Source organism: Arthrobotrys flagrans (assembly GCF_004000055.1).
Source record: "Arthrobotrys flagrans strain CBS H-5679 chromosome Unknown unitig_1, whole genome shotgun sequence".
Taxonomy (NCBI): Eukaryota; Fungi; Ascomycota; class Orbiliomycetes; order Orbiliales; family Orbiliaceae; genus Arthrobotrys; species Arthrobotrys flagrans.
In genome coordinates this window covers 2994294-3020454 of record NW_027137556.1, presented here as the reverse complement: position 1 = coordinate 3020454, position 26161 = coordinate 2994294, and the positions used below count along the sequence as shown (strand labels likewise).

Genomic DNA, 26161 nt, shown 5'->3' with positions numbered 1-26161 from the left:
ACCCCCATAGCTATTGAATAGCTTTAATTAGGTGGGGTGGCTGTGCAGGGAAATCGCCGGTAATCGATATCACCGCTATAGATCACCGCCTACCACATACGGTGTACTTAGGCGTAGATGACCTGAGGATGAGCTATGGTCAACTGTGCAAGAATAGCTTAGGTAGTTAGCTAGAGGGGTTGCCAGTCTAGAACATGAACCGTGCTTGAGTACTATACGTATGGTTGGTTCCGAGGTATGCTATAACGATAATGTATGTCTACCTGTAGCTGCACCCCACATCAATTTGCAGCGATATTGATGGCCATCGATAAGTGCAATTATCACGGTCGTCATGTATGTTCCTTAAACATCGATCCTATGAGCGCTCGAATATGAGAACGCACTGTGCATGAAGAATAGGACTTCAGGGCAAGGTCAATTGAAGTGCGCACCAATACCCTTCCGGCGCTGAATTCACTGCTGTCTCAACGACATCTAGAAGCAAGACATTAGCAAGTGAATCCTTGTACGGATGTGTCCTTGATCCTAACGATACATCGCATTGCTAGTACATACATCTATACCATGTCTGTCCGCCTATGTTTCTTTGTCGATGGGTGCGGGGAAACATCTGCAGGCCATATGCATCTGCCGACGGTCTTTGCTCATGAGGAGTAGAACAAAGACCATCCTAATCGATTGTCGATGCGAGAAAAGCCGCAACGACCAAAGAAAAAGAAAGTGCCAACTTAGTTTTTGTTTTTCCTGGTCAAGCTTTTTGGGACTGCCCACATTCTTGGGGCTACGCCAGATGCGGGAGGGGGGTTAAGTGGGGAGCAGACGGAAAGACAGACGCATAGTGATGGGAGTCTAGGATATACCCGACAAAAGGACAGTTGAGCCCACGCGGGTAACAGCAAGCCGTGAAAGCTACCCCAGTCGAACGAAAGCTGTTTCGTCTACTTAGCGAACCTGCGGATTATATTTTCTTTTCCGCCCAAACTCCGAAGTCTAGGATCTAACAAGTTACCGGGAATTTCAGAAGAAAAAATTATATCGGAATCTGCGGTGTCTATAATATATATTGGAAAGTGGGTCCTAACGGCCCACGCTAGGATCGGGTTTGGTGTTGAGCAGTTGAGGGTTGATGTTAGGATTGTGCAGCCCAAAGCACCCGTGCAGCACAAGCGCTGCGGGTCCCGCCGAACAATTCGATTCGGCTTCTATGCAGCAGCCCCATGCCGTCCTAGTTTGGGGATACGGAAGCCACTGTGGTATTTGATAGCCGGGTTGGCACTATCGCCAACGTAATGCAGAGAACTATTGGCACCCATGAGTCGGCTGCGGCTTCGATACAGGGCCTGGCCTACATTGTAGCTTACCAGATTTTCTTATCGAAAAATGCATATGCATGTTCTTTTCACAATCGAATCCGTTTGGCTAGTTTCCACTATACGTAAAAGTGTCTCGATTAAAAGCGTCAAAATAAAATCCCCGCGAGCTCAGGATCCCTGCTTCCTAGCGCCTGTCTACCGGCCGTTTCCTTGGACGAAATGTCTCCAATTGACGAATTAGATGTCAACATCTTTTGTTCATGCACTCCTACCCTCCGTCTTGACTAGGATCATGATAGCTTTGAAGCTCCAGAGGTAGCTAGCCCCCACAGCTATAGCTTGAAGCTACCCATAGCTGTCCGACATCGACAGCTTCCATCGATCCTAAATTTCTTTTACTAAAAATGCCCATACCACCTAACCCCGCTCCCCAGTTGACCCCGAGTTTTATAGTAATATCTCGGGACGCTAGCACCTCGTCCCTACACCTCCTGGGTTTCGATCTGCAGCTCGGCCAGGCCTATAATGCCTCCCCGCGACACATGTACCCTCTTGTACACTTGTACCCACGATTTTGAACACCCCCCTCCTCTAAACCTAAACTCTGCGAAAGATAATTATGCCTCAATCTAGAAATTGTTGAACAGAACTATATACCCCTCCATGAAACGGTATCGATAATGGACCGAAGAACCAGTATCGATATGAGACTTTGTTGCCGAAGAGTGTGTGGTGAGCTCGTTCGTCTACAAATGCTCATGTCAAGTTGTCCTCTTGGCAACGACATGAACCATCTTATTGCAAAACATCAGACCATTGGCCAATTGAGAACTAATATTAGCTAGAATAAACCCTTGATCCCTTTACAACTAGGGCTTCTGTCAATTGGTAGTGGCGAATGATGTGCTTTTTGTGGCTTCAAAAGAAATTTCCACTGGTCTAGATTTTGAGACTACTTTTTTGTTCTGTCGTGTGTTGGGGCTTCCAAGATGCAACAGATGACAGATAATTGCTAGAACACTGTCATCTGATCATCAACCGACAGAAATGTCATAGTCCCAAACTATGCTTCCGTATGGTCTGAATGCTCCTTCAACGGACGGACACTCTGTATGTGATCTGTCCGGAAATTCGACTTGTTGGAGCACAATTGTGTAATTTATGGCAGAATTCCTGCAAGCTAAATTCCAAGCTATGTACCGTGTGCACATATTAATCTTGAATATTATTCAATTGAAGTACGTAGATGTCTACAACCTTTCCGTTTCACCAAGCTCGCCATGGAAAACACAAGGCCCTATTGATCGGTCGATTTGAGTAATTTGACAAATTGTTAACAATTACTAAAAATGGAACAGCTAAATCCATTGAGCCAAGAATCTGGATATGGCTTCACAATCCGAGCGATCTGGCCCAACGCTTTTTTGGTGTTGGATTTTTTGGCGACTCGCCGAAATCCTGGAGACTGAAAGAAGGTTACAGTTGCCGGGCCCTAAGAGTCTGACCTTTAATTTTTGAAATTATTTCTGTACTATAGCTTATAAAGATATCTTGATCACATTACTAATATTCGTTAAGTATGAGAAATACCGCAAGTTCAACGTCCTTTACGATTACGCCGGCACCGGCGGGGCTATGACGAAGCCGAGCCGACTCTAAGACGTAGGAAGAATTCAATAGATCGGGACTCTTTAAGTAATAATATTTAAGATAATACGTCATATGTTATATTATGATATGGACAGCCGATATACATACACTACACTCTAAGATCCCGAAAGACGTAATACCAGAATATCATTCCTATGGACCCCCCACGTGCCCACTAGCAAATCTGGGTTGCGCGGACTTCGAGTTGATTTGTAAATCCACGATACCCAATTGATAACGGTTTCCCAATTATTTCGACCCTAGATGACACTTTCAATCTTTGAATAGAATACGGCGAAATAGAGTGCCGAATATATACCGCCAAAACCCTGGAACACCGAGGGAGGGTAGGGAAGCCTTTTCGTTGTTCACCTTCACATGGCTCGGATTTTCCCCACTGCTATTTCCGAGAATTTAAAAGGAAAAGAAATGGATGATAAAAGGGAGATTCATCTTAATAGGAATTACTATCAGGATTAGAATATTTATGAGAAGCAACCTAAATGCCAAGGGGTGGCATGTAGTTTAGCGGGTGAATTTCACTCATTAAACCCTTGGATCGTAAAGCTGTATTGCGACGAACTGGATAGATCCTTGCAATATCTCCCTGGCGGACAGTAAAGACTATGCGACACTGGTAAGACATATTCGAGGAATGGATTCATGCACCGCGAAAGTGTGTAGGGTTTCATAAAATCGTAATTCGTTTCGTCATAAGGTCATATAAATACATAAATGGAATATGCCAAACGGAGACACCGCGAAATACATGAAAGGAATAGATAGGAGTTGTGGTTTCATAGCTCTACATCTGTGGGGGGTAAATCAGCATCCCAAAACCCGCTGCCCATTGGTCGGGATTGATCAACTTCTGCGATCCTTAGTATCCGCCATCGTCAATAGTAACCGTTTTTGTGACCGTCTCAGTGGTAGTTTGAGGAGTCGGGGTCTTTGTTACGGTGCAGGTTGTATGTTTTGTGACAGTCTCGCCTCCGGATCCAGGAGTCGTAACCGTAACCGTAATAGTTTTTACGGAACCTTCCTCGCCAGGGGCGGTAACTGTAATAGTTTTGGCGGAACCTTCCTCGCCAGGGGCAGTCACGGTTTCAGTCTTTGTGACAGTCGCGGGACCGTCGTCACCACCAGGGGCCGTAACCGTAACCGTATTTACGGAACCTGGTCCGGTCACAGACACCGTCTTGCCAGGCATCGTAATAGTGAAGTATTGCGTATTGAATTGTGTTTGTGTCTTCCATTTGACTGGTTTAGGATAGGTTAGTATATGGATTTACGATCTGTTGCATTTTTCGATTCTATACTGACCATAATTCTTCTGCTTACACCAGGTTGGAAAACAGGACATAAGGGTACATTTGGCGTCACACTTAACCTTGCCTGCTTGCGCAGCGCCAGCCAAAGAGCTGACCAAGATGAGGGCTTCGAGGCAAGTGAACTTCATTTTTATAGAAATATAATAACGGAGTTTGGATATAAAAAAGAGGGTGGTTTATAAGCTTTAAGAAAGGAGTGAGTGGGAAAAGAAGAAAAGTGAGGGTGAGTATGTAGAGATAAAAGAATGTATGAAGCTTGAAGGCGATGCTCTCGATGGTGAGAAAATGTAATTGATAGGACAGAAGCATACCCCTTTATATATTCCATGATGCATTAGATATACAGCGACATGAAGGACAGTACCGCTGCGATATCGATCATGATTCGAAGTAACCGCGATAGCCAATGATACTGAACATCGGAATAGACTTAGGACAGAAATACAGGTCTACAGCCGTCGAGGAAGCGTTAGCCAAGAGAAACTTATTTTGAAAACATTATAGAGTATAAGATCTGTGAGTTAATTAACATTATTGTGGGGTACTGATGTTAAGGGTCTTTTGCTTGTCCTAGAAATAAACTACACTGGGCGCTATGTTAGGCGTAGGCCTGACTCCACAATGCCATAGGTTAAATAGAAACCGTTAAATATTAAATTTGGGCAGCATGTATGTGTAGCCGTATTAGTTATAAATTAATCTCAGAGAAAAAAATACCTAGGTATATATTCGACAATGGAGACCAGAAACAACTGTACTGCCCAGCTTCGTAAATTCAAATTTAAAATGTAAAATGTAATTTGTTATCCACTCAACGCAGAACTCAAAGCTTCAATGTTTCCGAAGGCTAGTTGGATATATCGATATACTCTCTATGAGTATACGTAAAAGGAAATTATTTTCGGAATCCTGAGATCTCCTGTCATACTTCTTAGTCTCTAGTTGACCGCCCTTACATCACGAAGCCCCACTATTCGCACGAAATTCGCATCAACTTCCATAATTTATATATATTCAACCCGAAGGATCACGGAGAATTTCCTACGTCAATCTGATGCATGTCGTCCAAACTTCCACTAAGTTGCCTTACCTATGCTTTTTCCCGACCCGATTTCCGGGCATCCTTGAAGAAAATGCCTGGTTAGGATTGCCGCTTACTTCCGGAGCCTGCAGTTGCCCGATCCAGTCACCACCATTCATTTAGCTCGGAAAGTTTCCATAACATACGTACGAGTCAGGCTTTTGGAAGTCTTCAGTTGACCAATTCATAGTAGTCTTTACTAGCTGAGCTTTTATGTGTCTTGAAAGCTATCAGGTCTGTGCCCATGTAAATCGTATATTAGAATGCCATAATCTTGTAAATTCGTATCTGTTGTGCAGTTGTGACAGCGAAATTTCGAAATCTACCTCTAGGAATACTGATAGTTATGGCAATTGTCAATTTATAATTTAAATGTCATGCAGCGCGATGTCAAATGTGAGATTTTGACACGAGGTGGCGCCGGTTAGAAGAAGCAACGAAGGATATTTAATAAAGTCGGCTGTTCGGTTCCGAAACTTGTCTAGCACGGCCATGTCGACCAGGCTCTCATCGTCGAAATCTGTCAAGATAACCACCGAGCCATGGTTTGTATCTTCAGCATAAACATTTACATATGGAGCCGATTTTAACCAAATCCAACGATGTGACACCATTTCGCTGCTTAAATTATCTCCGAAGACCAGATTACAACTATAGATAGTCTAGAAACGGATTCCATAGCACCAGAGAAAAGCTAAGGCGAATCGAATCTAAATCGGATACGCAATACAGCAATGACTTACTTGATCAATTGGTACTTATCTGATCATCACATCGACTAGCTTGGTCAGGAAAGATGAACCTTATAGATATAGCTATTTATTGCCCTACAGGCTTAAGCTTCAAGCATCTGAGTATTGCCAATGTACTCGTCTGAAGCCTATCAGCTTCTTCTGATTAGAATTGCGATGGAGAATTAAGTAATTGTTGAGTGAAATTTCGAAACTCATTTTATAGGTTTATATCATTAGCCAATAATTAAGTTCTGTTCGATATCCTAATTTTGCGAAAGAAAAATATTCATAGAGCTGGTTCTGCTCTGTTCGTAGTTTGAGCAGTCTGTGTGGGCCTTTACACTACAAGTGGCCGAAGCTCTATATATTATATCACCCGAAGCGCTCTTAATTAAGGTAAGAAGGCTTATGTTAATATAATATCGAATTTTTCTTCTGAACCGCCACAGTTAATCTAGTGTTAAAGTTAATTCTATTTACAGAAATAGGTAGTTTTCGTTATATTATGATAAGTGCCCTCGACTTGGAATTATACAAAAATACGGCTACAATACTGCGAAAATATACAAAACCAACCTCTCCCTCATCTAAATCCAACCATCCAAAATCGATCTACAAAGTGTAAATAAAGTCCGGTCTCATATCCCCACGATCCACTATTTCCTTTTCTTCTTGAATCCAATGGTCCCGATCACCTCTCAGACGTTTACTATTTTCTCTTTTGAGCAAAAGGTAGTTCATGATTGAACCACCTAGCAAGCATGCTGCAAGGTAAATCAAGACGATAAGGTGACTGGAGTAACAAATTGTTAGAGATATTTATATAAATATGGAACTGTAATTTTAGGGAGTCTTACCCTGGCCTGTACCACGGAGAATCTCGTCCCTGATAAACATTCGATGACATGACTCCATTCAAATCTAAAAATTCAATTAGTAATTTAGGAATATCCTCATGTTGTCCTATGATATAAAAACTTACTTCCCCATCTATTAAAATTTTTAGTTAGCAATCGGTGTTGTCTAAACTTGACCAAGGTTAGAACTTACCCAATTACCAATCCTAGAACGAAACCTCTCTTGTAGACTCCCTCTGTATTATTCGACACCCACGTGATGGTGTTGGCAATACAAGGATAGACACCCATAGCCGCAAGATATGTTCCGGCATATGATAGTTTATAATTATTGCTACCCAATAGAATAGAGTACCCTGCGACTGCAAAGACGGCGAAAAGCATGTTGAAAATGCCACGCTGTTTAAAACGATCTGCAAGGTAACCAACGATAATAGTAAAGATACAGGCGACGGCGTATACGGGAACACTATTTCAATTACTTAGTCAGTTACTCTATCATCAATATTCCAGGGCTAATACATACGTTAGTAGTTGGGCCTCAGTGGACTTGTAGCCAAGATTGCTGATAATAGTGGGCAAGAAAAGCGAAAATGCATACAAGGCGCCATCGGCACCCATATACATAATCATTCCGAGGTAAGTCTTCCAGTCGGTCAAACCTTGTTTGACATACTTGAACTGGAATGATTCGTGGTTGGCGCTAGCCTGATTGTCAGCTCTGAGACGTCGAATAACACGTAAGCGTTCATCCTCGGTCAAGAAATGGGCCTCGTCAGGGAAATCGACGAGGATAAAGTAAGAAGCAACTCCGATCAGTGTAGTCGCAATTCCTTCGAGAATCTATACCAAGAACGATTAGGGAGTTATGGACTATGGCAACATCGAACGGATAAGAATACCCACAAAGATCCAGGCCCAGCCATGCAATCCACATATGCCATCCATTTCGTTGATGGCAGCAGCTAATAGACCACCGAATGAACCGCTGACTGCGGCAGCTGAGAAGAAGATAGCAGCTCGAATACCGAATTCACTTCTCTTGTACCAGCAAGAAAGATAGTAGTTAACACCAGGGAAAAGACCAGCTTCCCACAGGCCTAACCACCACCTAGCAGCCATCAGCCCGGACCAGCTATTCAGCGAAAAATATTAGCCCTCGACCATCTTTTATAGTTTTCCGGGAATCTCAAGCATACTTTTTGACCAGTCCCATTAAAGTCATACAGATACCCCAGATGACCATGATAATTGTGAACCATATTCTTGGCCTCAATTTCTTCAGCAGAATATTGGATACTGGCTCGAAGACCGAATAGGAGACGAAGAATATCGATAGGGCGGCATTGTATTGGCCGCTGGTCATATGATTCAAATCGGCTAAACGATATTCCGCAAAATTAATTCAATGACGTTATATTCTCGAGAGATTTATATTTATATACCTTGCAGACCCACAATCTTAGCATTTCCAATATCTACCATCATATTAGTCTCGACGTTGTTGGAAGTTTAAATGCGGCAGGTGCATACTCGTTCGGTCAAGGAATGAGGCAAGATATAAGACGCAGAGCCATGGAATGAGCCTAAAGAAAAGGTTGGATGAGTGACTAACTTCGAAATAAGCCCATGGAACTATGTAGCTTACCTGTAATCCAGTTTCCGTATCAATTGTCGTTCCTAAAAAACAAAATATTCTGGTAAGCTATCAGAGTTATTGATTTTAGATCTTGAAGATAATTGTATTACCAATTCTGCCCTTTCTTCTTCTGTCTTGCCCTCATCAGGGTCACGGATATCATCGATGATAGACCCTTCTAGGTTTCTGGTTGGAGACTCTATTCTCTCCATCGTCGCCTTTTCCGTGTCATCTTTGAAGACCGACATGGCTGCGAGGGATTTCTAGATAAAAACACTATCAACAAGAAAGTATTACGAAATATAGGCCGCAATAGGTCGCAAACTAGTTGATTGAGGAAGAGACCCTGAATCCCAAAGGGTAATTAACGTCGATCGTCAAGACGGCCCTCCCCGTTTATATACCCAACAACCCTCGACACTCTTCGCCAGCCAGCTGGTTTACGCAAAGAACCGTCCGAAGACCTGCCTGACCAAACGTTACATGCCTTCTGCACATCGCAATGTCGCACACTTTAATTTTGCTTTTTTGATCAATTGACGGAGTTCTGGTCAAGGTACTTGCCCTTCTAGTACCTGGAGAGTTGAAAATCTGGGGCATGGGGACAAGAAACCTGGAGGGCAAGGGTTCTCGGCCTTCCCTGTTCTTTTTTGCGACAGAGCATGATGTAACACACAAAAGCGTTCAAACTTTTCCATGCGTCTTGCTTGCATAGATTGTTTTCCAAACGACCCGCAACAATTCCCACAAGGCCCTTCTTATTGTCGTACGATAATTCTCAGTGTGTACAACGTATATTCCATGATTTCGTTCCTATCAAGGTTTGGGTCAAAGTCACGCGTGGTCGTCTCGAAACAGCGGGTTTGGCTGGTCGCCGTCGGTTTGGTTCCGCGCCATTGGCGCTTGGCAACTGTAATGTGGAGAAGAAGCTTTTTGTGGGGAGCTCGGCACCAGATTCTCCGTCTTGGGCCTTGTTGCTTCGAACCACATAGAAGTCTCTAGATAAGCAGTGTTATCCAATATATGGCCATGCGGGGAAGGTTAATTGGGAACCCCTGTTTGTTGGATGCCCAAAGTTCCTTCCTTTCGACCTAAAACTAGTTCAAACGAAGCAACAGTCCGTGGTTGCATGCACATGCACATGCATATTACTAGTGCTAGTACAGTGAAAACTTCTCCAAGTTTTGTTGAGGGTTTCTTTGCCCAAGCGGTTTACTTTCCGATCTCGATGCTGTATGTTAAAATTTTCTTTTAAAATATTTATCTCTTCTTGTGTTACTTATTAAGACTTTTAGCTCGGTTCTTGGTCGTTGAGCGGGTGGCTGCGCCAGGCGAGTTTTAGACTTTTGGCGGGGAAGCTAACAAATAGGCGAGTGTCTACCGGCTACCCTGCTAGACCAAGTAGACAGAACAAGGTCGGCGCCGCCGGCGCTGGATAATATGGATTAGTACTCGGTAATTTAGGATCTCGATCGAATAAGTTGCAGTCGGAGCCTTCTACATTCAATTTGCGCATCCCCTCAATATTGACGCAGTTGCCTGGAACGCAACGTTGGCAAAGTATTAGTGTCTATGACATACCAGGCTTGGCTCCCCACTTCTATGTACTAGCATCGACATCAAGCTTAATATCCATGAGATCCACTATGATATCGAATTTCGAACGGGATGGCGGCCAAATGGGTTTAGTATATAACCTCGGAATAGAAAAAGATATGCAGTACTTGACAGAGTTTTCTCTAGCCACTTGTATAACATGCCGAAGGGCAGTGCCGCACGTGTGTAACATATCCCTGGTGGCGATCTGAACATACATGCAACTATTCTGAAGGTACATGGAAATCTTGAGGTTATGGAGCTTAATAGTGTGTGTTTTGGCATTGTATACTTACCCCGGAGACTAACTCGGCCCACGTTTTAAATACCCAGCATTACGGCTAGCAACCAAGAAATATCACTGGTGGAAGTCAATCATCGATATCAAGCCTTGTGGCGCTATGCTTGTATATGCAGGCATTCCGTGCCTTTCGCCCGAATTAATAATCCTCGTATCGAGACATATTATCCCACCTAGATATCACGGATCCGAGGTTATTTCAACTTCAAAGCATGATTGTAGAACCCCCTTAATCCAGGCATCTAAGGCGGGGCATCGCATCCCTGTTCGGCTTATTTAATATCTCCACTAGAGTGATCTCGACTGGGGAATGCTTCCGTTTTATCCTCGAATGCGCATATGCAGGCCATAAACATGCATGGATGATCCGATAGGATAGTAGCTTGCGACAAAAGCTTTGGTATCACGGTACCGAGTCGGAATATGGATTCTATTACAAATCTTTTGGATTTCAACAGATAAGCAATTATTTCTCGACAGTCTCGGATTGGCGTCCGACCCCGAGGCGAGGTTCCAGATATCAATGTGCCAAAGCCGTACTGCGACCAGTCTCGAGCTATAATCCAGGTCTTCGACTAGTATAGTTCTAAGGCGGGTGCTGTCCCATTTTCGACATAAAAGACTTACTAACAGATTCCGAAGAAAGTCTAACCCTATAAGTTTAATTCAACTGTATATCCCTCACGCTCATGGCTATACAATGAAACTTTAAGGATTAGAAACATACATATATTTGCCAAGTAGGATAGACTTAAAAATTTGGACGAGTTGGGCGATTATAGGTCGAATGGTGCCATGGCACCAGTTTCCTTCCGCTGATGGAACTCGATTGGGTCAGCTACCAGGCAGACCTCTAACCGCCGTTAATTTTCTCTCTTCGATATATAGCTTCGCTCTTACTAAATTCTGCCGTCGGAGACCTCACTCTTGTAACTCGTATTCTAGGGTCTTCCTCATCTTCCTCGCAATCTGATAGATCAGTTCTATCTCTCTACGTACTTATATTTTAAATTCTGGGACTGAATGGCCAAGACATAGGAAGAAGCACAACATCGATTGTCATAATATTACTTGTCTAATTCGTACATTATTAAAGTTTACAATCCCAATGTCTCCCACCACCTCATCCCCGCTTTAAGTCCCCACGGCTAACAGGAGAAACACAAAATCGATCCAATCCACCCACATCTACCAAGCATAAAACTGCTGGTCAATCCAATCAATATTATTCTTCCCTTGTTCCGTAATAAACACATCCTCCGGCTTCCTAAACTTCTTAACCTCAGAATCCGTCAACTCAGTCGTCATGACAGTTGGAACTCCAGCCTGATTCTGGGTCGTATTCCTACCGACCGGATCCCAACCTGGTCCATAAGTTCCGTACTCTCCCAACAAAGCAGGAGGAATCGGAATAGCGCTCCAAGGGATATACCCAACGGGTCTAATACTAGCATCCATATAAGTATCCATAAAGATACTACGGTGTAAGTTATTCCATGGCCTTCCAAGTGCACATTTTCCTTTCATTGTGGCGGCAATAGTCGAATTTGCAGCAACAAGATCGGAAGAAGCAATATAAACACCGTATTTGTTTTCAAAAGTCGTGTTGGTACCCTTCCAGGCTGTTACACCGCCGCCGCAGCTGCGCATGAGGAGCTTCGAGTTGCTGATGTAGGCCGTACCGAAGCCGTAGAGGAAGTCAGTTTGGCCGGCAATCTCGTTTTGGAAGAAGTAGGCGTTTCCGAGCTTTCCGATGTAGACCTGTTAGAGCTGTTAGCTAAGGGTTCGTATGTTGTCTTTTATTTATAAGGGTGAACTTACGGTATCCTGGTAGCTGTAAAATCCGCAGTAGTACAAACCAGCATTCGCCCTGCTCACACTGATAGCTAATGCCGGTCCATTCGAAATGTCGAATTCAGTGTTACGGAAGTCAATGTTATAAACCCTAAAGTCGATATTCCCGAATGGCGTATCCTCTGGAACAGCAAATCCAGTTGGCCCGGAGCCCGTCAAACTAGCATTGAGATTGGGTGCCACGGTCAAGGTACTCGTAAACGCATTATCAGTGTAGCGGCTGTTATAATTTGCAGTGCCTCCAATAACCGTAACAAGATTCTTGGAATGATCTAACGGATCGTAGGTCTGTCCAATAATGGAAAGAGGAGCTGCGCGAGTTATATTCAATTGTTCATGATAGGTCCCTGCCATAACCAAGATGGTATATCGACGGTTGTTGTTTGGGATCGAGTCGATTGCCTGTTGGATTGTGGGGTAGGTAGGGTAATCGTTCGAGATATGGGCCATGGAGGGGTCGACGAGGACGGCACTTTGTGGGCAGTGTGCTATGGGGTCGTCCGATGGGATCTGACATGCGGAGTATGTCGTAAAATGAATACCTGTGCGCTTTCCGTAGCATCCGGCAGGTAAGGTTGCCCGAGTCTCCAATTCGACAGGTAAAGTCCGAGAGAATGGAACGGCAAGAAGCAGACAAAGACTGCTAAGATACACCTTGGACAACATCTTGACGAGCCTAGATATCAAGAATTGCAATTAATTTGATATCAAGCAGGACTTGGGTTATCAAAATACAACAGTTGATTGAGTTGTCGCCTGTTGATTCCAAGACAAAGTAAGAACTGGGGAAGACATAACCAAAGACCCTTTTATATATACTTCCTGCTTCTTCCCCAGGTTCATGGCGTCGGCTAGAAGATCTTCACAATCATGGGATGGATAAATCGAAGTTCACTTTATCCGGGAATAGGAAGCTGGAGAAACAAGGAGCGCCCGCAATATCTCTAATCCGGGGACCGAAGCTATTCAAGAGACCTATAATTGGATCAGACGATACCCTTAACCTCTTGGTACGACCTCGCTACTGGCCTCAGGTACCGTATATTTTGCCGGTGCTATTCCAAGATTGAATAGTCTGTGAACATCTCCACGGTTGAGGCCATGGAGTCCCAGGTACCAAAGATCATACACCAACCACCAAGCAGCGATAATGCTTGTTTCTCCGCAAAAACTTCAAAGATTCTTAGACATTACGTCGTCTTTACCCCAGAAAAACCCACAAATTTCACATAGGCTAAATAGCTTCAACAGAGGCTAGCCTTATACCGAACCCCATTTCTGGGAATCGTCCAAATATGTCCGGAGCCCCAAAAAATCCACCTATCACAGGCTCGGTTGAAAAATGTGTTGTGGTGTTGTTGGAATATCGAAGGTGCATGCAGCGAAAATAGTTAAGCTACGTTAGCTGTTTTATCTGGACGCCGGAAAAACCACCTGCGTCTCAGACGGCCTGGCTGAAATAAGCTTTTCCACCAAGCCGGGCTTGGTCGATTGAGCATGAGCACGAGGGGTTCCGGTTTTACTTCATGAACCCGAGGTGCCCTATTTGAGTCGAGCCGGTTCGGTTGAAATGATATCAACCCAGCTATAGGGCTACCCTACCACAAACGAGACCAAGTAACTACCCAAAGCAGTGATCATTTTCTTCGAACAATTTGAGATATTTATACATATCTCGAGCTCTTCAACCAGCTTTTGATTAATTAGTTGGTATATCAATAAGAATATCTAAAGCGCAGCAGAATGCCTATCCGATTTTGTATCCAATTAACGCAAAATGGTGGAAGCAATGATATAGCGACTCCAATTGTGAAAGATGTGTACCTAAAAGGAAGATGAGAACGCGAGTATATTGCTGGTACTACTATAGAAATTGATAGTCTGTAGAGGGAGTGAATAGAAAGGGATATGGTTATGAAGCCGAAGCAGAGGTATAAAGGGTTGGGAAACACCAAAAATTTCAACCAGCCAACATGCTTAGAATAGTGAATAAGGAAACCTGTTTATGACGCCAAGAAGAAAGAAATTTGAACCTAGGATTACAAAGGGGTTATATCAAGAAATCTGAAGAGAATCGATCAAGAGGGAGGGAGGGAGGGAAAAAAGCGCTCGCAGTCCAACCCGCCAGGATTCTGTCGAAGAATATATAAAAAAAAATAAGAAATATACAATAAAGGTAGTAATAAAAGGACTAGAACCCGGGGGGGGGGTTTCATGCAGGCAATGAAAATGCGTATCACACTACAAACGAATCTACCGTATAATGAAGACAAAAGGGAAGGGGATAAGCCACCCAGGAACCCAAATTGGTTGCAAAGGGACAGTCGACAGGAGAGAAGCTCAAAAGGATATCCAAAAAAAAAAAAAGTAAAACAAATGAAATCTTTGCCTGCAAGTAGTGGTATCGAGTTAAAGCATGCAACAAGTCCATGATCCAGCACCGTAAAATTATGAACAAAGGAAAGGGGAATGAAGTCATTTAAAAGAAGAGGGGGGGGGATGAAGTAATGGATAATAAATGGTATAAAATCAAGGAAAGAAGGTGGGAAAAAGTAGGTGGGGGCATGGCTCAAATTACCAACCATCCAGTCAGGTGTCTGTTTTCTGCTTCAAGGTCATGAAGTCGACCAAGATAGCTTCATGACGATTCCATATTATTTGATGTCTGCGCCAAGTGGGAATTTGCTCGATCGGGTAGCCAGGAGATCTTTCAATTGTTGTTCTTCCTTCGACCATAGGTCGACCATAGCTCTATTTCTCTCCCTCTCGTTTTCAAGATCTCTTGTAAGCTTTTCAATCTTCGTCAAAAGTTCGGAGATCTGCTCATTTCCTTTCCTTTCACGAAGCAAGTTGTTCTCGATTTGCAGTTCCTTGATCTTTTCCTTCTCGTTGTGTTGATTGGTAAGGATGTTGTCAATCAGAGTTTCCTGCTTCTGAACAATTTTTTGATATTCACTAACAGTCCGCCGCGAGCTCTCAAGTTCAGACTGTAGAGTCTGTAGGTCCGCAGACCGGGCGTGGCTAACCTGATCCATCATTGCACCTATCGGAGACGTTGGTTTCCCATTGACTATGAATGCCTTGGAGGGCGTTGACGCACCTGGATGATGAAGGATTGGTGCTACGGGCCTGCTATTTGGACCAGCACTGAACGGCTGCTGATTCGTTCTCGAGGGGTCGGTTGCCCGAAACGGAACCGAGCCTGTGGTAGGGGTGATGGCTTCGGTATGTGTCAAGGCAGCGTGGGCGATAGATACAGGGGTCGCCGGCGATGTGAATGATGAGTACGATGTCGGTGGGGCGTTAACGGCTTGGAAGGATGGAGGATTATTGAACTGGGAGCTTGGGGTGTAGATGACTGTTTGAGCTGAGAAAACGCGTCCGGTCAGTCGACATTCATTCCCAATTTAGAACTTCATATAAAAATAAAATAAAATAAAATAAATAAAATAAAATAAAATAAATAAAATAAAATAAAATAAAAAATAAAATAAAATAAAATAAAAAATAATAAAATAATAAAATAAAATAAAATAATAAAATAAAGTAAAATAAACTCCGACGAAACCATCATCAGACAAAGGTGAAACTCACTACCGATTGGTGTTCCGTCAGGCCCGACTTCAAGTCCACGCGCTTTCTTAGGCTTGGTTTCTCCGGCCTGTTCTTCCAGTTTCATGCTCTTTCGTTTTCCTTTTGGGTGCGGTGAGGTTAGCATGGTTGCCAAGGTTGTCGTGACATGACATGTCACGGGAGTTCTCGACTGGCAGGGCTCTTACGAGGACGCGGCTCCGCGATTTCTTCGCCGTGCAACAACTTCTGTTTTTTCAACACCTCTGCAGCCCATAAACAAAAAAGGGAAAGGAAAAAAAAGTCAGAGTCAGCGGGTATTCGGTCAACCTTCAAAAATGCCAGGGGATGCAGCTGGATCGGGAGACCTAGTACATACGCGATACTGTGCATTGCGACATAGTCGACCCGAACTTTGTAGTGTACCACTCGGCCATCTTTGCCTGCGACATACCCGTGTTCTCCTTGTAGTACCGATATAGCTCTGCATGCCGCTCCTTAGTTTCTTCCGAATTATCGACTGGTTGCCGGCCCCCCTTGCGTTTCGAAGGTGATATGGCGTCGCCGGCTGCACTCTCCGAGCCCAGAGGCGGGCTTCCCTCGCCTAGTAGCTGCGCCGACGGGCTCTCCGTATCCTCGTGGCCGAGGGAGCCTGTGAAACTGACAGCCATGGCGAGAACCAAAGTGTCCGGAGGGTAATTAAGTGGTTTCTTAGTTGATTGCGCCAAAACAACGGCTTGAATTGAACCCGTAGATTTTTATATAGTTGATTTTGAAGTTTGAGAGAAAGAGTGATAGAGATTTTTGGGAGGGATGTTGGTAAAGAGTTTGCACACACACGCGCGCTCGTTCGCTTTAGAGTTTTCTCGAACTCGTCTTGTCGGATAGTCTTAACCTTTAGAACGTTAGCATGCGATATGTGTAACGCAAAGACGGTCGATTGGCCCTGGTTATCGGAACGACCAGAAAAGAAGTCTAGCGGTGGGGAGATGCGAAGTCCGCTATTTATGTCCAATGATATCGTACAGTCGGTATCCAAAGGTAGTAAGCAATATTTATGCCCGTCGGGACTATTGATGTCGACGGCGCACGGTGGTTTGCAACGTTTGCGAAGTTGGTTAAACAGCGCAATGGTGGTGGAGGTGGTGGATTAGGTTTGTTAATTGCGAAAGCGAGCGATTGTAGTGTAATGTAGTGGTGACGAACGAATTCGAAGTTTCGAAACTGCGCCGGGAGAAACGATTTTAATCAAGTTGAATCTCTCAGCGCTCTGTTGTACGTTAGTGAGTGTGGATATATTATTGTTTCGTGGTATTAATAAGATATAAGAGGAAGTATGGAAGTATCGATATCGATATCTGCAGGCGAGTCTATTGTAAGTAGGGATAAGTTTATAAAAAAAAAAAAAAAAAAAAAAGGATGTATGTACGTAAGTCACAAAACGGACAAAAGTGGAAAAATAAAAAAGTTAATAAAAAAAAATAAAAAAGAGAAAATCTGGATTGGGATTATTAAATTTTCTTAAGAAGCAATAGCACCGATAATAATACTGGCGATAAGCAGGGAAGCGGTTGGGAGGGATGGAGGGAGGGGTTTCTTCGAGAAGGGGGAATGAATCGATTTCAAGGTGTCGTCGTTAGTATATCTGAAATGCGACAGAAAGAAAAGGGTGCGAAAGGGCGTCCACAAGTACTTAATGTCTGTATAAGGACTATATAACGGATGCATGCAACTTAACTGCAAATGAGAAATATGGGGGAACGAAAGCTGCACAAAGACAATTAATAATAAAAAATAAAATAGTAATACTACTATAGTAAAAGTCAAAAAGGTCGCAAAAGAGGGGATAAGGGGAGGGGAAAGGGCTAATACGCTGTCAAATGAACAATAACTTCTTTAGCTTAAAAAGACAAAAAAAAAAAAAAAAAAAGGTTTTATACATAGGCGGCGGCCTAAGGGTTTTAGGAGGCGGTATGAAGCAGATTAAAAAGAATGCGACGACAAGAAACAAAGAATTACTAAGACGAAGTATCAAATTGAAAATTCTAATCAATCTCTATCCCCATGCTCTTGCTCCTGCTCCTGCTCCTGCTCCCACGCTCAGCTGTGTCTGTTTCGCTTCGATCTTTAGGCACACTGGCCAACTGTAAAGTAGAAGAAGAAAAGCACCCTTTGGAGAATGTTGATGGTCTAGTCGGTCAAGATTTTTCGCAAGGAATTGCCACTGAAGAATTGGAGCTAGTTGAGGTGGGTAGGCTGCGCGAGAAGTACACTTTTCCACCCCTTCCCTTGTCTTGCAGGCTTGCAGGCCCCCAGGCGACAATGGCATTGACCCGGGTGAAAGAGAACTTGCACAGGAAACGTGCCCAGCTGGAAGGAAAATCCAGCACGAAATAATAAAACAAAAAGATGGGTAAGGATAACAATTCGATTAATTTAACAATTACTCTTTCTGGAAGTCAAGGCATACCCAGGCTTATAAAGGTCAGGATATAGTGTTATTAACATGATAATCCCAAGTAATCGCTATTATTTCGCGACCACCCTTTTGCCGCTCAATTCGTTTACTTGAGTGGGGTTTCCTTTTTCTTCTGCTTCGAGTCACCCCTCTTGCGCTCGTTGTTTGAATAGAATGCCCTTTTCGGCTGAAAACCCGATTTTGACCTTGTAGCTGCGACCTGACGCAGAAAGGTTAAAAAAAAATTAAAAATAAATAAAAGATGGCTGACGGTCGCATGCAGCGGAGCTTAAGCCATATCGTGGAAAATATGATCCCAATATGATCCCATTCATTCAGATATAGACGAGACAGTTTTTCTCTGGAGCGGCCATCAGCGGTAGTGGCTTGCCCGAAATAACGTCGCAACTGAAAGGTATGTCGCAAGGTTAAAAATCAAATTACTGGTAGCTCGGGTTTTAAAATGCAACAGGATTGAATGGCGTTGACCTGAGACACAGCTTGCCCGCCCGCATTCTTCGCAAGCCGCCGCTTCCTGGCATCATACTGATGCTGAGGCATAAGGTTATCAAAGGAATCTGGCGGTATGGTTTATGGACAGCTGCCAGAACTCTAGCGAACAAATAAGATGGCCAAATGTGAGTTGTACCACGGGCCGGCCAATAATATAAATTGTTCCCCGCTGTTACCACCAGCCTTCAGGTCAGTGTGGTACAAGGTCGTGAGATGCCATGAACAAAAGCAGAAACAGAGAAGCAAAAGAAGGTTCTATAACCAATATCAGAACGAATTATGTTTGGAAACGCGCGGGCCAATTCATCAATCTGCGAGATATAGCCCTATAGCGCGCATGGGCCTTTGCCTCCCCATGAAACCATGATACGATGTGATATATAGTGTTACCACCGGAATGGCATATATCAGAAAAAGTCTTTTGAGGAGACGACATTGCAATTTTTCCAGAATAATCAATAGACTATCAGTCCAATCGCAATGCGTGGTCTGAAATTCTTTGACGAGCAGGGAGAAAAAAATCAAACCACTCCCCAAGGCTCCACTATGAAGTGTATCCACGATGTCAAATGAGTAGAGTAAAGGACAGAAGAGCGCAAACTGTATCAAATCACAGCTTATATCGGTGGCAAAAGCAAATGAGCAACTCCCTTACCGGAGAACTTACCCATTCAAGATATTTAATGTGAATATCGAGGTCGTAGATACAGTTGTGCGGTTTGTCGAGTTGTGCAATCGTCGTTTGAGAAGGTCATGTAGACACCATCCAATCAATCTGCGAATTACAGGGTGCGTAGCGTCCTGCAATCGAGTTTATCGGTAGTACAGAGATAGAAGAGTATGACGGGGATATGCGAGGGGGGTTGTATGCGAAGGGACAAAGCTATAGGATACAGATACTGACGCGGAGCGTTCAACGAAGCAGAAATGAAAAAAAAAAAAACCAAGAGTAAAATCGAGCTCGGACCGTGGTTGGGTTCCAGTGTTTCGCGACTGGAAAAACAATCTGGTGTTAGGTAGTGGAGGGTAGCTCTTCTGGAAACGACGGATAGCCCGAAGAGCCTGAAAGAAACAATCTCGTTTCGATATCGAGATCTAGTCGTTGCTGCTATTGCTGTATCTTTGCGACGCCAAAATAAATTAATAGAAACGGCGCTCGATGGTCCGAACCATTTGATATTGGTCCTCGGGAAAGGAATAGAAAGTTGGTTCCGAAGTGTAGAGAATGAATTAGTAATGACGGTTGCAGGTTTCACCTCGTGTCGACTAAATAATCTCTATGCTTAATACACCGGTTGTAAGACTGGAGAATGGTATTAGTAAATGTCGCTAAGGAATAGTGGAAATTTTTCATAGCCTGTCTATAAACCATCTGGCCCTTGTGCGACTGGATCTTGGTCTAAAGGATATATATTGGATTTTGCTTTTTTTCTCTCTCTTACCTTTAGCTTGTCTCTGACCTGTCTTATCCTATCATCACCCACCCACACTACTGAACCCCAAACAAGAATCGAATAGAGCGCAATTAAATTTGTTAGTTACTAATAACGTAGGCCTGTTAGCCAGATGTCTAGACTTGTTCACTTGACACACTATATAACAGTATGTATGAGGAGCTGGATGCAAAGGAATACTACGTGGCATAGCAGCTACCAGCTAAGACACTAAAGCAGTCAATGGAATAATAATAGGCTTATACTTTAGTCTAAACTACGGAACAGACTTAAGGATTTTGCATCGTTCTATGCATTCGGTCTGAAGATATGGAACGGCCTAGCTCGGGCGACTTTAGATTTAGGAGCGCGGCAGGCGCATTGGATGTCGTAACAGGAACCGGAGTGGAGCTACTCTCTGGTGGTGTGCTCGACCCCTCATCCATCGTATTCGATTATACGGCGTACATAGTAGGTAATTCAGGGTGAAAGGGTAGGAGGGGAACAAGTATTATCCGTGACCGCCATCGAAGTTGAACCTGGAATTCGGTACCCGACTTACCCTTCAATGACGATAAAATAGGGAGATCGAAGGGTCATGTCTCGCACTTTTTTTCTCCTGCTATCCACTTGGGTCGCTCCCATTCTCCCGCTGCACCTTTGACACGGTAGTGGTCGACTTAGCTTGCATGTTCCCAGTGGTCCAGTCCCCAAATTACCCAACACACGCATAGAATAGCACACCCACTCAGCCGGGTTAATTGTAGGTTAAGGACTAGAACCAATTCGCCTTAAAATTGTTTTTTACTCTCAAAGAATCTGGAAGATGTATTTTGGCCGCCAGTTTTCCCGCACCGCGCCCGTTGCTCATATGCTCATGAGCTCATCATCTACTAAACGGTACAAGGGACGTAGGTAAATTACTTTAGTTCAGACTACAAAATCTTTGATAGACTATGATCATGCGAAGCGCTCAAGCATTTGTTTCACGATTTGTTCCTTAACAGCCCGTCGTATTAACGTATATCACCGCAATGATATTACTTGAAAACGTTTAACGGCTATTAGCTTATCAGTTTTTGTGCTGAAGATTATCATCCCCGAACCACTGTCCGAGCGCACAGACTTCCGAGCCAAGGAAAAAGAAATGAAGAACCCGAAACAATTTTAATCAACTTCCTAGCAGATATTGCATCAACCTCGACGAGATCGAGCACAGGCGATTCCCTGAAACTCTGCAAGATCCAGATTCTTGTAATAAATCGTTGTCATCATGGAACTCATCGGTTGAATCGTCTTCAATGTGATTTCCCGTTTGTGAGGAAATTTTCCATGGAAGGATGGTCTTTCCAGAAGCTGATCTATTTCCAAAAGTTTAAGATCTGCCCCGCCGCCCAACCGCACGGAGACATATCGCCCGTGCCTCCCTCAGGATTTAGGGAATTCGTGTCCAATGCGCCATGAGCTCAAAAAATAGCAATGTGAAGTTATAAGATAAGATATATTCGAAGGCGAAGAGGTCTAAGATGCTATTTATTGAACGAAACAATCCGATGCCGACGGCGTTTTATGAGCTGATGTTATATAAAGCGAATAAAAAAATTTTTCTTCCATCAAGGACAAGTTATTATGGAGATAACGGATTGCATGTAACCTTGTTGTTGGAATGTTAATGTTGAGTGGGCAGCTGATCTTCTTTGCACCAAACTGGGATTCCCGTATGCCGCTGCAAGGACCAGATTTAGCCGACCAAATGAGAAGCCAGGTCTATCCGTCTATCATGCATGAGCCACGTTGGTGTCCCAGTCCTGATCAAGAAGGTCACTCAGAAAAAGGTTCGTGCTTCTTGAAATCGAGACACTTTTGCGCTGCGTCCTCGCCCCTCTAATCGATGGACCAGATGTCCCCGACGCAAAAGTAAAGAAAGGTAAGGGAAAGTTTTGGTTTAGTTCAAAAAGAATTCCACAATTCGGCGAACTAAAGTAGTATCGTTCAATATTCTTGCATCGTGGACACGTACGAATTGTATGCAGGCTCTATTTCTCCTCCCGCCTTTGCCGTCGCTTGTGATATTGATTTCGGTTCGGCACATGCAATGATGTAGGCTTGCAGAGATGCAGAGATCAGGTGTCCGTACACTTTAAACCCGCACACCCTCTCATTCGCTAATGGTCACGCTTTATTGGTCGCCGAGCCTTTCGTGGCTATTATTTTTACTCGTTTGGGATATTGAATTTATAATCCTATCGCTTTATACGAGCCAGAATACTTCCAGTTCGATGACTTTTTAGTGTATAACATTTGTCTAAATCGATTCCCTTTTGGTCTAGTAATTCCCCAGGAGCACGACTAACGACGCTTTTACGATGTTGAGTTCGGATCGGGTACCGTAGTTAGGACCTACTGTGACTCTAGAGATGTGGTCCTCGATCTAACCAATTGCTGTTAATAATTAGAGGTCTTGAGAAAGGACCCCTTGCAGCACAATTTCGAGCCAAGTCCGAAAGGTAAGGAAAACTAGGCAATCGATTGGTTGCGCCGAGAAAATTTTCATTCCCTGCATCGACCTTACTTTACTGCGCATTACTCAATAGAATCGTTGTAACATCATTGGCTGCAAACGCGTGAAATGGCGTATGGTTAGGTCGCTGTAATGTATATGGGAAGATTTTTTTTATCAACTGTTGGATGCAAAAACTCTCAACGGACACCACATTGCTACCTATGTAGAACTGGAGCCACTGCTAGATATACGAACCCCTCATATGGAGCCGGACCTTCAATATTAAGATTTCCCTCCACATACGAAGTTCTCGCAATTTGCGGCGTGGTCTAGTCTAAACACAAGTTCACCGAAGTTCACTGGCAGGATACAAAATTGGACAGTTGCAACAGCCGCCCCGCCAAGCAGTTGTTTCAGAAACGCTGATTCGCCAGAGCATCTAAAAATTCCCCGACCCTAGGGCCCCTCTCGAAGAGCCTGGATGTGCTTCCCGCCAACAAGCATAATGCGAGCAACCTTCAATCAACGTAGTTATTACGTGCAGAGATTGGCTGCGACCCATTCCCGTCACGGTTTGGTTACCGAATTCCATTCTTACCTGAAACCGTCCCCTGGTGAAACCCTCATCCCATCTGGCGGTCAGCAAGCACCGGTTTCCCTATCGTGAAGGCCAAGCATCCGCATTCGAAGCTTACTAGCCAAACATGCCTGTTGCAACATGCGCAACATGTCGACCATTCGCAGTAAGCTAACGCCTTGCCATGCGACGACATCCACGTCTATCCAAACAGCGACTTACCCGATTCATCTGACGTGGAAATGCGACTTAACGCCGCCAATAGTCAACCAAGAAGTGTTCCTGCACCACAGTTGCCCCGTCAGTTAGATGTTTATACAACCAATGCTAGAGCTACAACAATGGAAACCCCTGCAAATATGTTTCTTCGCAATGAGGTTCGATTCCCTCTTAAAAGGTACGGAGGTCCTCGTTCCTCGTATACAAACGTCTTCTAACACTTTTGAAGGTTTCTGTGAAACTAGTATTCTTGAGGGATCACGGGTCTCTTTACTTTCCTTTTGTTCCTGTTTGTCTGCTTGCGTTTTGGCATTCCATTCTTTTCTTCAACAATCGATCGCAATCGATCAATCGATATCATTTTCAACATTCCTTTCTTTCGATTCTCCATGCCTGGTATATTAGTGACATCGATTCCGCTTCGATATTTTAAACGTCATTCACTCCTTCTTGCATTTCGTGTTGCAGGGGCGTTGGCTACCTAATCCAGTATCGACTTATCACGCAGCTTAAGCCAATAACACTGGAGATCTTCATACGCTTCGGTTTCATATAAACAAAACCCGGGGATCGGTCAGCCTTGTTCTCAATAACTTTGCTATCATTGTCACCAAAGGAAGGAATCAGTTCCTAGATTTTTTCGACTTTTCTCTTCTACACTCTTTTCAAAGTTGACTTTCAAGGTGCAAAGCGGGAGGGAGAATATAATACCACATCTGGAACTATCTACAACGGATTTCGCGCTGGCTTGTGAATTTCCATTTAATTTTTTAAACTACATTTCGACAATGTCAAAGAGGGTTCTGGTAATCTCATCTGCGATTATACTTTTTCACACCCCTGGGATATTTTCACAGTCGAGTCCTACAACATCGACACTATCATCATTTACGAATTTGGCACCATCTCCAACCTCAACCGCCCGACCAAACGCAGATTCCAAAATCGAGGTATTCTGGCACGCAAATTGGCATTGGTTTTTGATTGGAATTTTATCAGCTCTGGTGCCCATTTTACTGTGGGCAATTTTGGGTCCCGGAAGAAGATGGTATCGAGGAAGGAAATACAAGTCGGCACCGATACAATGGGATAGAGTTGGGAGTGAAAGGTTTCAAAGCCCGTCTATGAGGGAAATTGCAGGATTTCAAAATTTTCGAGGCTCTGGGTCCTCTACTACAAGTTCAAGATTGGCTTTGTTTCTAAATGCCGCTGCTCCTGGTGAGCAGGATATTGAAACCGCTGCCGCAATTGCTTCGCCCAAGTCGCCATCTACATATATTCGGAGGGAGCGAACAATGAGAAATGATAGCTCGGAGGCAGTGATAGGATTAGTACAACCTCAGGTTCACTCTCCTCGGCCACGGGGTCTAATGCCTCCAAACCAACCAGCGGATAGAAACTCGACTGGTTCGCTCGGCCCTCCGGATCCGCATGTGCACAGGGCGCACCCAAAATATAATACTTTTCAAAGGTATTCACGACAGCATAAAAAGCGACATATGTCGATGCCAGCGCCAGCGGATCAGCAAAATACACAACTTCAATCATCTAATACTGAGATACGACAAGAGTCTATGAATCTTCTCCAAACACAGGTTTCAAACCGGAAACCTCAGCCGGTACGCCAACAACGGGGCTTCGTTCCAACCGCTGCCAATATACGAACAAACCAGCAGATATTTCTTCCACAGCCGCCTAAACCCACTCCTTACCATATCAGACAGGGTTCATATCACAGCGACCATGAGCGTGCTGCATCATGGCACCATACGATACATCGCGGATCTACTCAAACTAATCCGTACGGTTTGCAAATTCGCCACGTTTCAATGGATGGATACCATCCAGTGTCCGAACCAATGACCATCCCTCCTGTTCTTGCCCCCGCCCCAGATAGCAATCCTCGTCGTTCAATCTCTAGAGGCCGTCTTCGAAAGCCTCAGCATATGAATCCTCGAAGCAGTAGCTATCATACCCATCAAAAACAACCAGAGCCACAGAGGACAGGAGAGGAGCCTCGAATGTCGTTTTATCGCACTCCACAATCTTCCCGTGAAACCCTGGGAAGGCCGCGTGCGTCCTCAAATCCATCGTCTATTCCTGACGTTCCTCCTCTTCCACAGCAGTCAATATACCCAAAACTCGGATACCCAGCAAAAAGTGCGATGAGTAGCAAAAGCTATCAACAACGAGACGACAGAGTATACGGTACGGAGTCGAGCTACAGCTACTCTATTTCCTCCGGAAACCCACCAACGAAATCCGTAAAGTTTGCAGCACTCCCACAGCTTAGCAGCAGTGCACCAGCACGGCTACCTATTCACCATTTTTAGAAGATACCACTCTTTACCTTTCCTTTTTCCTTTTGTTTAGATAACAATTACTTTATACCAACTTTATTCGATACTTCAATGTATTTAATTGCATAGCGAGCGAAAGGCGATTTGAAAAGTTGCTTTTATTTTCTTGGGTGGCATTTCCGTGGCGTTTACTGTCTAGATGGGACTTAAGTTGTTCAGAGCATCCCGG

At 44.0% G+C, this 26161-nt stretch overlaps 5 protein-coding genes across 7 annotated transcripts; 1 reads left to right on the top strand and 4 right to left on the bottom strand.

Moving 5' to 3' along the window:
- Nucleotides 1-3846: 3846 nt before the first annotated feature.
- Nucleotides 3847-4425, bottom strand: DFL_008898 (uncharacterized protein; the record flags this gene model as incomplete). Its single annotated transcript, XM_067638700.1, has 2 exons — nt 3847-4226; nt 4290-4425. 2 exons carry the CDS (start codon nt 4423-4425, stop codon nt 3847-3849), a joined length of 516 nt encoding a protein of 171 aa, XP_067486564.1.
- Nucleotides 4426-6724: 2299 nt separating this feature from the next.
- On the bottom strand, nt 6725-8856 carry DFL_008897 (uncharacterized protein; the record flags this gene model as incomplete). Its single annotated transcript, XM_067638699.1, has 11 exons — nt 6725-6905; nt 6970-7033; nt 7095-7102; nt 7163-7438; nt 7496-7812; nt 7876-8104; nt 8169-8349; nt 8415-8447; nt 8503-8555; nt 8618-8649; nt 8719-8856. 11 exons carry the CDS (start codon nt 8854-8856, stop codon nt 6725-6727), a joined length of 1512 nt encoding a protein of 503 aa, XP_067486563.1.
- Nucleotides 8857-11693: 2837 nt separating this feature from the next.
- Nucleotides 11694-13025, bottom strand: DFL_008896 (uncharacterized protein; the record flags this gene model as incomplete). Of its 2 annotated transcripts, XM_067638698.1 has the most annotated exons (3): nt 11851-11869; nt 11938-12266; nt 12327-13025. In XM_067638698.1, 3 exons carry the CDS (start codon nt 13023-13025, stop codon nt 11851-11853), a joined length of 1047 nt encoding a protein of 348 aa, XP_067486562.1. The 2 variants fall into 2 exon arrangements, with proteins under 2 accessions (XP_067486561.1, XP_067486562.1); XM_067638697.1 differs by having other exon boundaries at nt 11694-12266.
- Nucleotides 13026-15013: 1988 nt separating this feature from the next.
- On the bottom strand, nt 15014-16600 carry DFL_008895 (uncharacterized protein; the record flags this gene model as incomplete). 2 transcript variants are annotated; one of them, XM_067638696.1, is made up of 5 exons in its annotated part: nt 15014-15402; nt 15460-15726; nt 15954-16052; nt 16139-16195; nt 16309-16600. In XM_067638696.1, 5 exons carry the CDS (start codon nt 16598-16600, stop codon nt 15014-15016), a joined length of 1104 nt encoding a protein of 367 aa, XP_067486560.1. The 2 variants fall into 2 exon arrangements, with proteins under 2 accessions (XP_067486560.1, XP_067486559.1); XM_067638695.1 differs by having other exon boundaries at nt 15460-15717.
- A 7820-nt stretch (nt 16601-24420) lies between these two features.
- DFL_008894 (uncharacterized protein) lies at nt 24421-25965 on the top strand (the record flags this gene model as incomplete). The annotated part of the gene is made up of 1 exon (XM_067638694.1): nt 24421-25965. The coding sequence occupies one exon, from the start codon at nt 24421-24423 to the stop codon at nt 25963-25965; it is 1545 nt and encodes a 514-aa protein (XP_067486558.1).
- Nucleotides 25966-26161: the final 196 nt, after the last annotated feature.